We start from the raw sequence: 15112 nt of genomic DNA, 5'->3' as shown, positions 1-15112 counted from the left end.
TCGGAGAAGTAATAATACCTATATTTCGCCTTTTTACCTCATAATAAAGGCGAGAATAAAAAGGGCACCTACTGGCCCCCATTGGCAAGTCCATGTTTTCTTAAGAATGATTAATAAACATGCACGTTAATTCACAAAACACCCAACAAAAAATCAACAATATTGTAAATAGAATTGTTTAATAGTCAAGACATTTACAACATATATGTATGCCTAATGATCGTAAAACATAACATATAAACAAAATAAAATATAAATGTATAAAATAATTATTGCAAAATATGCTCCTCGCAAATAATTATGCAACTTAAGGTTGTTGTGTTTTCATTAATCATCTTTCCAATTGTATGTCGACTTATTTAAACAATATCAATCATATATCATACACAAATAACTGTGCATGTTCCAAAACACCACACATTATCAGTATCATAAATTGAACAATAATAGACATCTATCTCGCTACAATTGCAATTTCAAAAATTATATGCCGATCATAAATTACTTTTTCTGGTGGGTTGGGAAGAGGAGTATATTTTGCAAAACTCGCTAAAAGATATGCTCAACAAATAACAATATATTTTGTACCGACTGATTATGCATATTAATTGCTAATAAACTATACATGCAAGTGTATAGATAGTTTGTTTTTATTAGGTAAAAATTCTAATTATTAAATCATACTAGCACAGCCAGTCTTGGGCAATGTCACATTTTTATTTCCGTAGTTTTATTTGTGTTAGGGATGTGGGTGAGAGTTAACAGCTGTTATTTTAATATGTTCCCAAAACTGGCATATTCCCCATGGTAACAAACCAATAATAAGAATAAAAATAATGAAAAATTAAACATCGAATTATAATATATTCCCCCCCCCCACCCCCATGTGGGGTCCACCTCATCCTCATTACCCTCCCTCAGAAAATAAATTCATGTTGGGTTTAGTTAGACTCCGAAAGCGCTGAAAAGGCTTTATGTTTCTGTTATTCATAATGGGACCAGTCACAAAAACACATACGTTTAAATTTAGTTTTTATTCCAGAGATCCAACATGTATTCATTTATCGGGAGGGGTGTGTGTGTTCCAAAACTACTTATACATGAGAACAAACAGAAACAAGTTTAGCGCTAACGGATAAGCACTTTAAAATGAGTTAAAACAGGGGGTCCCCCTGGATCCGTGCTTGTGTATTTGATGTAAAACTATCAAAGATTGAGCAATCAACCATACCCTGCTGTCACGCATATGCTTCACTTGGTTTGAACACTATTTATTTCTGTTTTTTAAGAAATGAGATCGGTCAACAGGCATAGCCTATATAAAGACCTTTCCCTACATTATACAATTGCACTATTAACTGGTCAACATGGACATTTTAGAAAGTACAAGATATGCATTTAGTGTTGAAGAATGTAAAACTATTGTATATATGTGAATTATTTTGCAGATGAGACTGTTTTCCTGTAGTGTTAAGTTGGGATCGCCATATATTAATGTGTTGATATTTAAATTTAAATGATTTAACCAGGATAAGTAGGACTGGCGCTCTCTATTACACACAGGACAAAATAACAGGACGTTCAGTCTTCAACGTGATGACCACAGGTACAATGTGGATTCTCTCCAATGAAGCGTGTAACTTTGTGGCCATTTAGATCACTTATTACTAATCGAAGTCTGCAGTGCAGTACATGTATTTGTAGTTTTCTTTCAGTGTCCTTTATCTAGTCTAATTGTCCTGGTGTGAAATATACATATTAATGGAACTAGAACTACAGATATGTAACAATACCCCCCCCCCCCCCCCATAAATACACTTAACACATTTTTATAAAACTATTCTTTAAAAACGTATATTTAAATTTAAAACTCACATTATTTTTAGGTGTAACTTGTAGCTCCTCCCGTAAAAGATAACGAAAACAAATATAATTTAAGAATAAATTAAATAAATTATTTATAAACCTACAGAACATTATTTTATGCGACATACACGGGCTATCACTTTAAACGTCAAAAGACTAGCTGTCATGATTATGCACATGACACATAAGCTGTCAGTTATGTATGTAACACATTCATTGTTGGATGGGCTCGGGTCTCACTCCATATTTTGAGGGGAGTTAACTTGTTCTCTACCTGGACTCATTAACTCCCCTCGAATATCTCGTGATACCGTCGTCAGACCCACCCAATAACTCAAACATACGAATATACGCCACTGTTAACAATGAAATAATTCTATACGGTATGAACTAGCACCCTGTTGCTATTGGTCAAAGTGGAATTCGCTCCACGAACGCGGATATCAGTTTTTGCAAGTCATCTGCTCTCTGCTGCCCGATGGCCAGCACATCTTCGTGCGTGGTGACTGTAGCCTGGTCATACTCCATGGCCAACAGGTCCGTGATCAGTGAGATTCCGAATGTTTTGATTCCAGTGTGCTTAGCAACCACAGCTTCCGGGACAGTACTCATTCCTGTAAAATAGAATTGGAGGATTGTTATGTAGTTTATATCCATTGTAGTTCTCCACCAACAGGTCTCCCCGACATCTAACCCTAAACCCAGTAGTCTCTTCAGTCAGCAAGAAAAACTTCTAAGACTCGCATTATTATGTTAGTTTGATATAACGTCAAAATATATCAAATACGACTTCAAAAGACTCATAACATTTACGTTTGCCAACAGTTCACTAGATTCAAATTCAAGGTTATCTTTCATTTTTCATTTTAACTTATTTTCGTCCTTATATATCCAATTAAGGTTCAAACACGCTGTCCTGGGCACATACCTCAGCTATCTGGGTTGTCTGTTCAGGACAGTGGGTTACTTGTTGATTAGTGGTTAGTGAGAAAGAAGAGGATGTAGTTATCTTACACCTACCCATTGAGTCGTTAAAATTCGCTCTTGGTGAGAGTTGGTACCGGGCTGAGAACCCTGGTCCTACCACCAGTCCTTATGTCTTAACCACAACACCACCGAGGCCGGTTTATCTTTCAAGCTCTTAGCGAACCCACTTCTGTGAAATATTAATCTTCTTATTAAAGTACAACAGATATGCTTACCCACTGCATCGGCCCCGAACATCTTGAGAAGTTTCCCCTCGGCGACAGTTTCAAACGTGGGCCCGCCTATCATGACGTACGTGCCCTCCCTCAGAATGTGACCGTAGCCCAGCTCGGTCGCCACCTGCTTTGCCACGTCACGTAGTTCTTTGTCGTAGATATCCACTGTGGCGGGGAAACGAGGCCCAAACCTGAAATAAAATTCAGTATGTAGGGCCTATTAATCATCGGCTATTGGATTGCAAATAGTTGGTAATTCTGTCATGTAGTCTTCTCTACATGTCTGGTATACATGTCATTATAGTTTAATGATAAACAAACTGTGTGCTAGGAAAACCGCAGAAATATATGTACACAACACACAGCATTTCTCAATTTGCAAACGAAGGAAGAAATGTTTTATTTAACGACACACTCAACACATTTTACTTACGGTTATATGGCGTCGGACATACGATTAAGGACCACAAATATTGAGGGAGGAAACCTGCTGTTACCATTCCATGGGCTACTGTTTTCGATTAGCAGCAAGGCAGTTTACCAACGAAGTCGGTCAGTAGCTCATTACTTAGTTTTACTAAAAACGATATCCAAAAGTGAGGTGGCAAGATGATTCCCAAGATATCGACAGGCTATAATATAGCATTCGTTCATAAAAGGACATTAAAACCCCCCAAAACAAAACACAAAAAACAACCCCGAATATCGTATAAGGGACATTCCTGAGTTTTCTGCAATTTTTAAGATGTTATTGACTAACAGAGACTTTTTAACGGTTGTAATTACATATCAAATATATTTTTCTGCATAAAATATTAGTGGCTGTATATTAAACGTGTTTCTGATCGTTCTAATATTTGTACTAGGTTAAATTTAATTTTATTTCCTAAAATATAATTTTTTCGTACATACAAAATTATTTGAAGACAAAATCCAAATTGGGCTTCTTACAAATATTAAGACGATCAGAAACACATCGAATATACAGACACTGATATTCTAAACAAGAGCATATATTTAATATGAAAGTTTAATCGTAGAAATAGTTTATTAGTCGGAAACATCTTACAATGCAGCAAACTCAGGAATGACCCTTTAAGATTGTGAACACACACACACACACACACACACACACACACACACAACCCCCGCCTCTCAAATGTATTCTAAACATTGGTTACAACAAAATGCTATGAAGAATGATGCCGTTTCAATGATCCTTGAGTGTATGTCATCACAACTGTACTTATTCCAATGATCTCTGTCCTGTACTTGTCTTGATTTAGTAAACTAGTTTGGGTGAGGCGGTTCTTTTTTATGGCGGTGCAAGGATGCGATCTCCAGCAAAAGATCTCCTTCGGAGTGGCTGTCCTCTTATAAACGAGACACTAGACAGATATTCTGGGACTCAATCACTATTTTGCCAAATACCCTTTCGACTCTGCATTGTGCAGAGATACGGCCTTGATCGCGTATTATGGTTTTGTCGTTCAGAACTATGTAGAATTGTCACACAACAATGAATTACATAGTATAAAAGGCATACAACATTTTATGTGTCATTTCTGCATACTAGTATATCAATTGTTTAATCCGAATGCATAAAGACATCAGCGTCTAGCGGGTGGGACGTAACTCAGTGGTATAGTGCTCACATGATGCGCGATCGATCTAGGATATTTCCATCGGTGGACCCATTGGGCTATTTCTCGTTCCAGCCAGTGCTCCATAACTACTGTAACAAAGGCCGTGGTATGTACTATCCTGTTTGTGGGATGGTACCTATAAACAAACCTTGCCGTTAATCCTAAAGAGTAGCCTATGAAGTGGCGACAGCGGGTTTCCTCTCTCAATAGCTGTCACTTAACAGTGGTCCATAACCATATGTCCGACGCCATATAACCGTAAATAAAATGTGTTGAGTGCGTCGTTAAATAAAACATTTCCTTCCTTCCTTCCTACATCAGCGTCTTATGGAAAGAATTCTAAAACTCAAATTGTGAGGAGATAACAATTAACATACAACACAGCTGACACGTCATCAAGGGTTCGTACCTGGTGTCGTTCTTGCCGATGAGCACACACTCTCCAGTCAAACCCGGCAGGTCGATGTGGTCCTTGATGATCATGATGTCGCCTCTGTTGAAGGTGGAGTTGATGCCACCGGCGGCGTTCGTCACTATCAACGTCGTGATGCCCATCGCTTTCATCACACGCACTGGCATGGCAACCTAGTCAAACAAGCAGTTATCCAAATGTCAAACATATCATTATTCTGACACGTAATCATCAGGGGAAACTTGCTACATTAGGGATCTTTTATATGCACTTTCCCACAGACATGAAAGCACATACCACGGTCTGTGTCCAGTTGTGGTGCACTGGTTGGAACGAGAAAAAACCCTAATCATTTGAATGCGTCCACCGAGGTGGTTCGATCCTGCGACGCAAGCACCTCAAGTGAGCACTCAACCGACTGAGATAAATCCCACTCCAGTTATACAAATGCCTTAAACTTTTCAGAATACTTGTAATTCACCGGCATTGGTGAAGGTGGTTAAAGGCTCGTATAGACTGGACGCGGCGCGTGCGTGCGATCCGATTGGTTCTGGTGCGTCATATACGATTATTTTACTGCGGTTGGCCACATGCGTTCTGCAGACGCACGCATCCAGTCTAGACGCTCTCATTGAAACTAATGTATTTCAATTTATGTTTTTTTAGCCGGACCGCACGCACGCTCCGTATACAATCTATATGAGCCGTAAGTCATGAGATTTAAGACTGATAGATACTGGGTTCACATTCTAGTACCGGCTCAAACCCAGAGTACATTTTAATAGATCAATGATAAAATTATGTAACTTGTAAGTGTACACCGACTCTTATTTCAGTAATCTTTAAAAACTAACAACAGTCATTAACCCACAGTCCAGGAGCCTAATTCACTAAACTCTCGCAACTTTGCGATCTTGCAGTGCAGTGCTAAAAGACTTGCTAAGAGGATGCTTTGTTGTCTAGCAGAGCCTAAGAGACCTTTGTGAATTAGGCCCCTGGACCGATAGCTCAGATAGTAATTGAGATGTGTTCCTAGGACAGGGTATCTGAACATTAAAGCACGAAAATCAAGTTAAAATAATAGTCCGGTGCTTATGAAGTGGCGGATTAACACAATTTCCAAAAACAGTGCAAAAAAGAATACAAATTTAGTTTTCTAAATCGGATTATAAACAAATTCTGATTTTCAAAAAGGAAATAAATGTTTTTCAATGCATGTTTAACGAATACCTTCTCATTCAAACCACAAAGGACTACACAAAAGACGATTATTTAAGTCTTAAACTACCGAATTAGCGCTAAGTTTGCCACATACAGCTGAGTACGTCCATGAGTTTCTGTATACTGAATGAATGTTCTCACATTAGCGATTTAAGGTAGTTCAGGTCATAGGTTTTAACGTGCACATCATGGGCGCAGGTGTCGACTGTCACCGGTTCCTCCGTCCAGGACAAGAAAAGGGTTGGAGTGGGGGTGGGAACACAAGTTGGGTTTGGTGCTATTGAATATGCTATTGATTAAAGCCAAATAAAAAAATGTTGCGTAATTTCTTGAAGGTAATTTTGACACATAATTTAGAATGGTTCATCAACATTGAAAATTGAGCTAATTTGTTGATTTGACTTGGTTGATCGAAAGGTAGCTCCTTGCTGGAACATTTTGAGACTGGGTAGAGTGAGCCGCTATTCTTTTGTCCGACTCCCTTTGGGTGTTAGTGCAAGTGCGTATTAGGGAACCCGTTTTCTTTTGCCTGGCTCCCCAGGGAACATAGTGCAGTGGTGCTGGGCCAAGCAATTTAAAATATCTGCTTTCTTAAATACGTAGGCGTGTATGAAGGGATTTTAGCGAGGTGGCGACCAAAATTTATAGTGGGGTCGAGTCATATTCCCCCAAAATATATTGACAAAAAAGAAAATTTACTTCAGCAAGGAGGGCTTTCGACCCCGAAACTCTCCCCCTGCATACACATTTACCAACATCTAAACAATAGCGAAGCACTGACGTAGGAAGCGGGGGAGGGGGCAAGGGGGGCATGTGCTCCCCACTTTTTAGATATTTTGCTTTATATTTGTTTTATAATAGTGTAAAAGTTTGTAAATATAAAAGTGTGCCACCCCCCCCCCCCTACTTTTTGGCACCTTCCTACGGCATTGCGAAACATTTGTACATATTGTTAGTAGCAACGTCATTTAATAAAAAATATATATGTTTGCCCATGTACATAACAATTATTAATACCTTCCACATGGGATATCCTTCGTAATAATGAAATCTCCCTCTCATCAAAACAACAGGCTTTCCTTTTAATAAACCGAATACTAGTTTACCAACATGACCAGGAACTGCAAAATCGAAAACAAACAAAACAAACCTTATTCATCAACAGAAAACCTTATAATAAATACATGCCAGTCAACACATCGCAGTCAGAAATATTCCAATAAATAATGTAAACAATCCTATTACATTGTACAGTGTATAAATTATACTGCATCTAATGTATTGCGTGTATTGCTTGTAATATGAAAATGGCATTGTTTTGTATCGTAATATAAGTGCATAGCGTCTTGTCATCCATAAATATCCATGCTACACAATAGTGATAGGTATTGCAACTTTTTAAAAATGATTTACAGGAATCTGAACTGCGATACGTACCACGATATATTGCGATACGTACCACGATATATTGCGATACGTACAACGATATATTGCGATACGTACCACGATATAATGCAAACACCAATTCTCCGTTACTAGAATTTATAAAGTACTCGAATTCCATGTACATTTTGTTTAACTTAATAAATGTCAATCGAAATTCTTTCCGAACAAGTGACGATATTGTTTTTTTGTTAAACTGATAGTTTTTGTTTAAAAATATAATATGTATCACGTGTGACTAACACACGTACAAAATATATACACGCAATATACCGGTACACTAGAAAAATATCGCGATACATATTGCGTTATACAGATTACACCGCACATTTCTACTACATAACGTGCACCGTGTCTGACCTGTACTGACTGGGAAGTCTGGTATGGTCGAGTACGGGATGATGTCCGGCTGATCGACAAGGTCGGCAAGACCTCCGAGTCCTGACCCACAGATGATGCCCAGGAGTGGCTTGTGTTTGGTCCGCTTTAAGATATTCTGTGCCATGTTCTGGATGTCTTCGTACGAATAGCTGAATAACAAAAATAAAATGAAACAGCTATTCGTAAATGTATATGTTCATATAAATGAGAGAGAGAGAGAGAGAGAGAGAGAGAGAGAGAGAGAGAGAGAGAGAGAGGGGGGGGGGGGACGCTATCCACTTTTTACACTCACTACAACATATTAATATCGCTAAGTTTCTAAGTTTTTTCTCTTTCTTTTTTATACAAAACAATTTTATTTCAACTGGTACTGACATACACAAGTATATGATGCACTTCTTCTCATATAAATGCTGCTTTTGTTTTCAACCATTTTGTTGTTTTGGGCAAACTGATTAGGAATTCGTTATTCGTTCGTTAGAACATTTGTAGGGCTTTGGTGGGATGAAACTCAGCACACACAGAACCCCTCTGGATCCGTCGATCACATACAGCTTCAGTTATAATGGCCTTGTCATTAGCTACTCGTTATTAGACACCTTGGCAAAACACCAGTCTTAGCAGTGATGCAGCAAATGACAAAATATTTCTTGAATTGGTTTAGACATGAACAGAAGTAACTCGGTTTAGATAGCATGCTTTTGTCGTTTTCACTGAATGTGTATATGTACGTGTATATGCATTGCAATGTATTTGTGTTTGGAACACGCTGTGAAATGATCGGCAATCCAAATAAACATATTCGTATTCGTATTCGAATACAAGGAAATTTAGCGGGATTTAGTTCATAGGTATGCTACATTCATTTGAAGGGTGCAAACCTCGCCAGTGAAAAACTTACATTATGGGGAGCCATTTAAGATAGTACCATATTGATACTGATTTTAGAATCAATAATGCGTGGTGACGGTGAAATGGGAAGGTATGTTGACAAAAGTTTTGGGTAATGTTAGAGAGTGAGTGGCAGGTGCGGATCCAAGGAAAAGGATCCATGGATGCCAATCAACACATCACAGGCTGAATTATGCCAATTTGAAAACAGTAGGTATCGTACAGAGTGCATTTGGAATGCTTTGGCTGAATTGTTAATTATTCAACTATTTCCGATGTAATACTATATGCTTGACTTTTGTTTCAAACCGTAAGCAAATCCCAACCTCTCAGTATCAAACTACCCTGTAATTTAAAATCGTGTTCAGCAATCGACTGGGCGTTTCTGAGGAAGATTGCCATTGTTTATAGGCATGTTAATTTTGTTTGTGTTGTTTAACGACACCACTGGAGCACATTGATTTATTAATCATCGGCTATTGGATGTCAAACATTTGGTAATTTGACATATAGTCTTAGAGAGGAAACCCGCTACATTTTTCCATTAGTAGTAAGGGATCTTTTATATGCACCATCCCAAAGACAGGATAACACATACCACGGTATTTGCTATACCAGTCGTGGTGCACTGGCTGGAACGAGAAATAGCCCAACAGACCCACCGACGGGGATCGATCCTAAACCGACCGGCCATCAAGTGAGCGCTTTACCACTGGGCTACGTTTTGCCCCTCTTCTGGAGAAGATTGCTATTGTATATAGGCATGTTAAACACTACTGAATACTGTAATCACATAGTGGGTCCTCCCCTAGATGCCCAGTTTAAACGTTGCTAGCCCTCTCTCATAGGGGATGGGGGTTACAAAAATAGCCAGACCTTTGTTTACACCAGTAGAGTCAGTTCTTAGTGTTAGGCTCTCACTATTCTTTTCATCAGATTTCTTCTTCTTTTAAAAAAATTTATTACGCAATATTGTTTGTTATTGCTATTAAAACTGATTATTTTTATACATGTACGTAATAGGTATACAACATTTTATTGTAGGCTCATTTGGACAGGCATATGCCTTAATTCGCGTTTAACTTCATATGACACTATATTCAGGCACGTAGGGCCAATATAGGATTTCATGAAGATTACAAAATGTAGGTGATACGTGGGATGCGTTTTGTTTTGGAAAATAAAAAACAAAAATTAGGCTTTCTCCTTTTTCAAAAAGAAAATACTGATTTAATAATGTGCTTTAACTATTTTCACTATCACTCCAATAATGCAGAAAACACACATCGGATGCCTTCTGTTTGATAGAGCAGCAGGTGGCTATCTCTCCAAATCCATTCAGTAATATGATAACACCATTGTGGGTCATGACTCCAGGTAGTTGGTATGCGTTGTAACCCGCTGACAAATTAATGAATCCTACGATGAAAATTGTTTTCCTGTACTTACATAATCATAGTTTATTATTACTTCCACTTACCCTGGTTCATATAAATCAATCTGAGCATAAGCCATTTTTACTATTCCTGTTAACAACAAATGTTAAAATGATTAAAATGTGGAGAAAAACAACAAACATGGAGGTCAAATTGGTCTAAAGAGGCCTCGCAAAGGATCGGTTTGATTTTCACTATATATTTAGGTAAAAGTACTACACATAATCCTGTCCTGGACAGAAGAGCTGGCAGTAATCAAAACTTGCGCCCATGACAGGCGTGTGTTATAACAGCTTGCTTTGAATACGCACGTTAAACCACTTGAACTTAAATAATTCACATAACTACTAGCAAAACGCAGATGGCTGAGGCAAGTAATACAAAGAATATGGAGGGACTAGACGGGTGGTTTACAGTTACTCGGCTTGTTTCTATTTGCAGGGCGGCGCAGACGGTACGGCCGGTACGTAGGATTCAAAGAGGTACGGCATGGCCGTACCACTTGTGTGTGTGTGTATGTGTGTGTGTGTGTGTGTGTGTGTGTGTGTGAAAAATAAGAAAACAGTGTTGTTGTTGTTGTTGTTGTTTTACTCTAAGAAGATCCTATGTTACATGTTATGCTGTTTGTACCGACATCCCACTTATTTTTATGGGATGGTGCATATACAAGATCCTTTGCTGTTAATCGAAAATAGTAGCCCATAAAGTGGCGACAGCGGGTTTCCTCCCTCAATATCTGTGTGGTCCTTAACCATATGTCCGACGCCATATAACCGTAAATAAAATGTGTTGAGTGCGTCGTTAAATAAACCATTTCTTTCCTTCCCACTGATTTTAGGCTTGTTAGGGCCTACGGCGCTGTCTATAATCAGTTGGTAGACCTATTTTATAAAATATTATATAGGCCACTTTTATTGCAGTCTGATTAAAATCAGCCCCACTGTATAATAATAATAATAATAATAATAATAATATATATATATATATATATATATATATATAGTACAGGCCAGTGGAGCTGATTTTAATCAGATTGTTTTTATTGCAGACACGGGGAGGGACGTAGCTCAGTGGTAAACCACCCGCTTGATGCACGTTCGGACTGGGATCGATCCACGTCGGTGGGCCCATTGACCTATTTCTCGTTCCAACCAGTGCATCACGACTGGTATATCAAAGGCCGTGGTGTGTGATAACGATTGGAAGTGGATACTGCCAGGAGCTTTAAATCATATTTTCTTAACAAATAATTACCATCAAATTGCAAATCTATATAATTTGATAGTTATTTATTAAGAAACTTTTTTTATTTACCTAGAACGTTTTTTGTAAAACATGTAATTATGACTTGGTATGGATTTAAAACATAATAACATGTTTTTATATGAGTTTTAGCATTATTTAGTATATAGTTGATTATATTTCAATTCATCGGTTTCCTTTTAAAGATGCAAACGGACTATTATTGTTGAACGGCCTCTGTAGTGTAAATCACTACTATATTATTTATAGGCTTAGCTACAGCATCCTGTTCAGTCTTATCTTAATTAATACCTAATTATCCTCAGGTCAGGGATGGAGTGAGCGCTAATAGATTTTTAGATTTTTTCAATCCATAACCATAAATATCTTTCTTGCCTGGCTTGTGATTAACCGGCCTCGGTGGTGTCGTGGTTAAGCCACCGGACATAAGGCTGGTAGGTATTGGGTTCGCAGCCCGGTACCGGCTCCCAACGACTGGTGTAAGACCACTACAGTGACTTTTCTCTCACTAACCCACTGTCCTGGACAAGCAGCCCAGATAGCTGAGGTGTGTGCCCAGGACAGCGTGCTTCAACCGTAATTGGATATAAGCACAAAAATAAGTATAAAAGAACAAATAAAGAAATGTTTTACTTAACGACGCACTCAACACATTTTATTTACGGTTATATGGAGTCAGACATGGTTAAGGACCACACAGATATTGAGAGGAAACCCGCTGTCGCCTCTTCATGGGCTACTCTTTTCGATTAGCAGCAAGGGATCTTTTATATGCACCATCCCACAGACAGGATAGCACATACCGCGGCCTTTGATATACCAGTCGTGGTGCACTGGCTGGAGCGATAAATAGAATAAATGAACAAGGCTTAGGACTATACCTTGACCGTAATAAATCAATGTGCTCTTGTGGTGTCGTTAAACAAAATAATCTTTAACTGTATACCTTGATGACATATTGCCACTCGCACCCCCACCCCACCTCAAGAAACTTTTGATACTCCACAGTAAACAAAACAGCGTTTCTGATTCTACTACTATTAGTAGTATGACCTCTATAGAGAGGCCGCTGCGATATGTCCTCTGATTGAACTTTCATTGGGTCTGAGAAAAGTCACAGAAATCTAATCCATAATAAGCCTAATTAGTACAATAATACTGTTAGACATCTTACCCAAAACGTAAATAATCCATTTCCTGTTCGGCATTTTCCGACGATACAGACATCTGACGAGCTGCCATGGTGAACACTCAAACAGTTGGAACCAACGAACAGGCGGGTTTCTCAATCAATGGAAGACCGCTGCTAATGTTTCTAAAAACTCAGCCACAACCAGCAGTCACACTTGGCAGGTTACAGAATAGAACATGGAACAGCAATCGATGTATTGGTCAGTTATATATCACCACTGTTGGCAGTTATAACGTGTGCATCCGTTAACTGATAGCACAACAAACCCTGCCTGTCCTCAGTGCCCTTGAAAACGTTCCGGTTTTATATCATCGCTCAAGTATTTCGTTGAAAGTCAATCCTCCAACGAGAAGTAGAACTAGCTATTGCAGCGTGCTTAATTATCTGAATGGTTTTGGTACGGAAATGATAAAACGAATCGAAACTGGCTTCCACCAAATGAACTACAGAAACGGTTCATGGCACACTGACAATCACTGAGAACGAGTTGTTACACGCACCACCTTTTCTTATAGTATTTTATTTGAATAAATCAAATAGTATACGATATGCAGTTTACTGAACTGTGTGTTAAGATTGCTGTTATTTAAAATTGCAGCAGATCAAACAGGTCTTTCGGTGTGATCTATTAATAGAACCATATTTATATTTGAATTAGCAAGTCGAACAAATGAATTATAAATCAGTTATAGCTGTAAAGATACGTGTAAAAAGCGCCAATATCAAAAGTATTCTCCTACTAAAATACCAATTAAAAATTGCATTGCAGTAGGTTGTGGACAGTATAATTTGTTTTATCGGCTTCATCATTGTATCGACGTGCCTGTACAAACTGTACAGATATCTCGATAAAGATCGTTTTAACGGGGGGAAAAGACCACATCATGTATGATCTGAAGTGAGTTTTATCATGTTTGAAATCGCTTCTCATTTTTATTTATTTGCAGCTTTCGAAATCTGACGAATCTGAGAGAGAGAGAGAGAGAGAGAGAGAGAGAGAGAGAGAGAGAAAGGGGGGGGGGGGGGGCAGCGAGAGCATGCACATGAGGGAAATTATAGTATCACTATTACCGGCGCGTATGCTCAAGCAAATGTTCTTATTCTCGGCCCCTCCCCATTAACGTTACTCTCCAGTCAAGACCCTCCTGTGTTATAATTATTATATTATTCTAATTGTGTGTTAATACCACTGGCGTAGCCAGAATTTTATACTGGAGGTTGACACACTGTGTATGTATGTATGATTTTATAAAATTTATTACAGTTTTAAAAAAGGTTTTATTGGGGGGGGGGGGGTATGGCATCAACATCAACCACTTTAGCTCGTGTATCCACTAGCACTGGTCTGATTATAGCTAAGATATAACAGACGAGCTAGATTATACCCCCCCCTCCCCCTAGACCCCAACTTCACATGCGCCCGACATCACATTTTTACACCGTGATTAAAGTGTCAAAGAAAGAACAATATCCAGTGTACGAAAAAAGTTGGAACATAAAATTAAAAAAAAAAAAAAATAGAAGAAAAAAAAATAGAAGAAGAAAAGAAAGCAAAACAATAACAACCCATGCAAATATTTCACACAGGCATCGACAGTGTGTGAAGCTAACATAGCAAGGGTCAGGTCAACTGCCCCCCCCCCCCCCCCCCCAAGTAATAGAATAAATCTTCGAATTGGGACAAAAACGATACAGTCCAGGCAATATAATGAAAATCCCATTACAAAATTACAAATTACAAAAGTTTTAATTTCAACTGTATTCAACTCTGTTCGTAGTACAAAATAAAACAAAAACAAAAACGTAGAACAATATAATTAGTAAAACACTTTTAAATTCTACGTTGAAAATATGCTCGTTAAAAATAAGTTAGGGAAAATTAAAATTTTAACTGTATGCTTCTGTATTCAACTACTAACCCAGTTACACATTGCAAGAGTAACTTGAACAGTTAACACTTCCAAAATTAACGTGAATATAAAATGCAAAGAAACTAACCTCACAAGTCTTGAATGAATGAATGAATGAATGCATGAATGAATGAATGCATGAATGAATGCAAAAATGTATGTTTACCGACAAATTTGTATAATTATGTAGTAACAAATATTCATTAATTGTAGTATTTATATCCATGGTGTGTATGTATGTTGACTGAT

At 38.2% G+C, this 15112-nt stretch overlaps 1 protein-coding gene across 2 annotated transcripts; it reads right to left on the bottom strand.

Annotated features, from left to right (window-relative positions):
* Nucleotides 1-167: 167 nt before the first annotated feature.
* On the bottom strand, nucleotides 168-13455 carry LOC121371108 (purine nucleoside phosphorylase-like). Of its 2 annotated transcripts, none has more exons than XM_041496761.1 (6): nucleotides 12936-13455; nucleotides 8151-8320; nucleotides 7365-7468; nucleotides 5124-5299; nucleotides 3069-3259; nucleotides 168-2480 (listed from the first exon to the last, which is right to left on the bottom strand). In XM_041496761.1, the coding sequence occupies exons 1-6, from the start codon at nucleotides 13001-13003 to the stop codon at nucleotides 2278-2280; spliced, it is 912 nt and encodes a 303-aa protein (XP_041352695.1). In that variant the 5' UTR covers nucleotides 13004-13455; the 3' UTR covers nucleotides 168-2277. The 2 variants fall into 2 exon arrangements, with proteins under 2 accessions (XP_041352695.1, XP_041352696.1); XM_041496762.1 differs by lacking the exon at nucleotides 12936-13455 and adding an exon at nucleotides 10543-10662.
* Between the last annotated feature and the right edge of the window lie 1657 nt (nucleotides 13456-15112).

Source organism: Gigantopelta aegis, chromosome 4 (genome assembly GCF_016097555.1).
Source record: "Gigantopelta aegis isolate Gae_Host chromosome 4, Gae_host_genome, whole genome shotgun sequence".
NCBI classification, from domain to species: Eukaryota; Metazoa; Mollusca; class Gastropoda; order Neomphalida; family Peltospiridae; genus Gigantopelta; species Gigantopelta aegis.
This window is presented reverse-complemented; position numbering and strand designations above follow the sequence as displayed.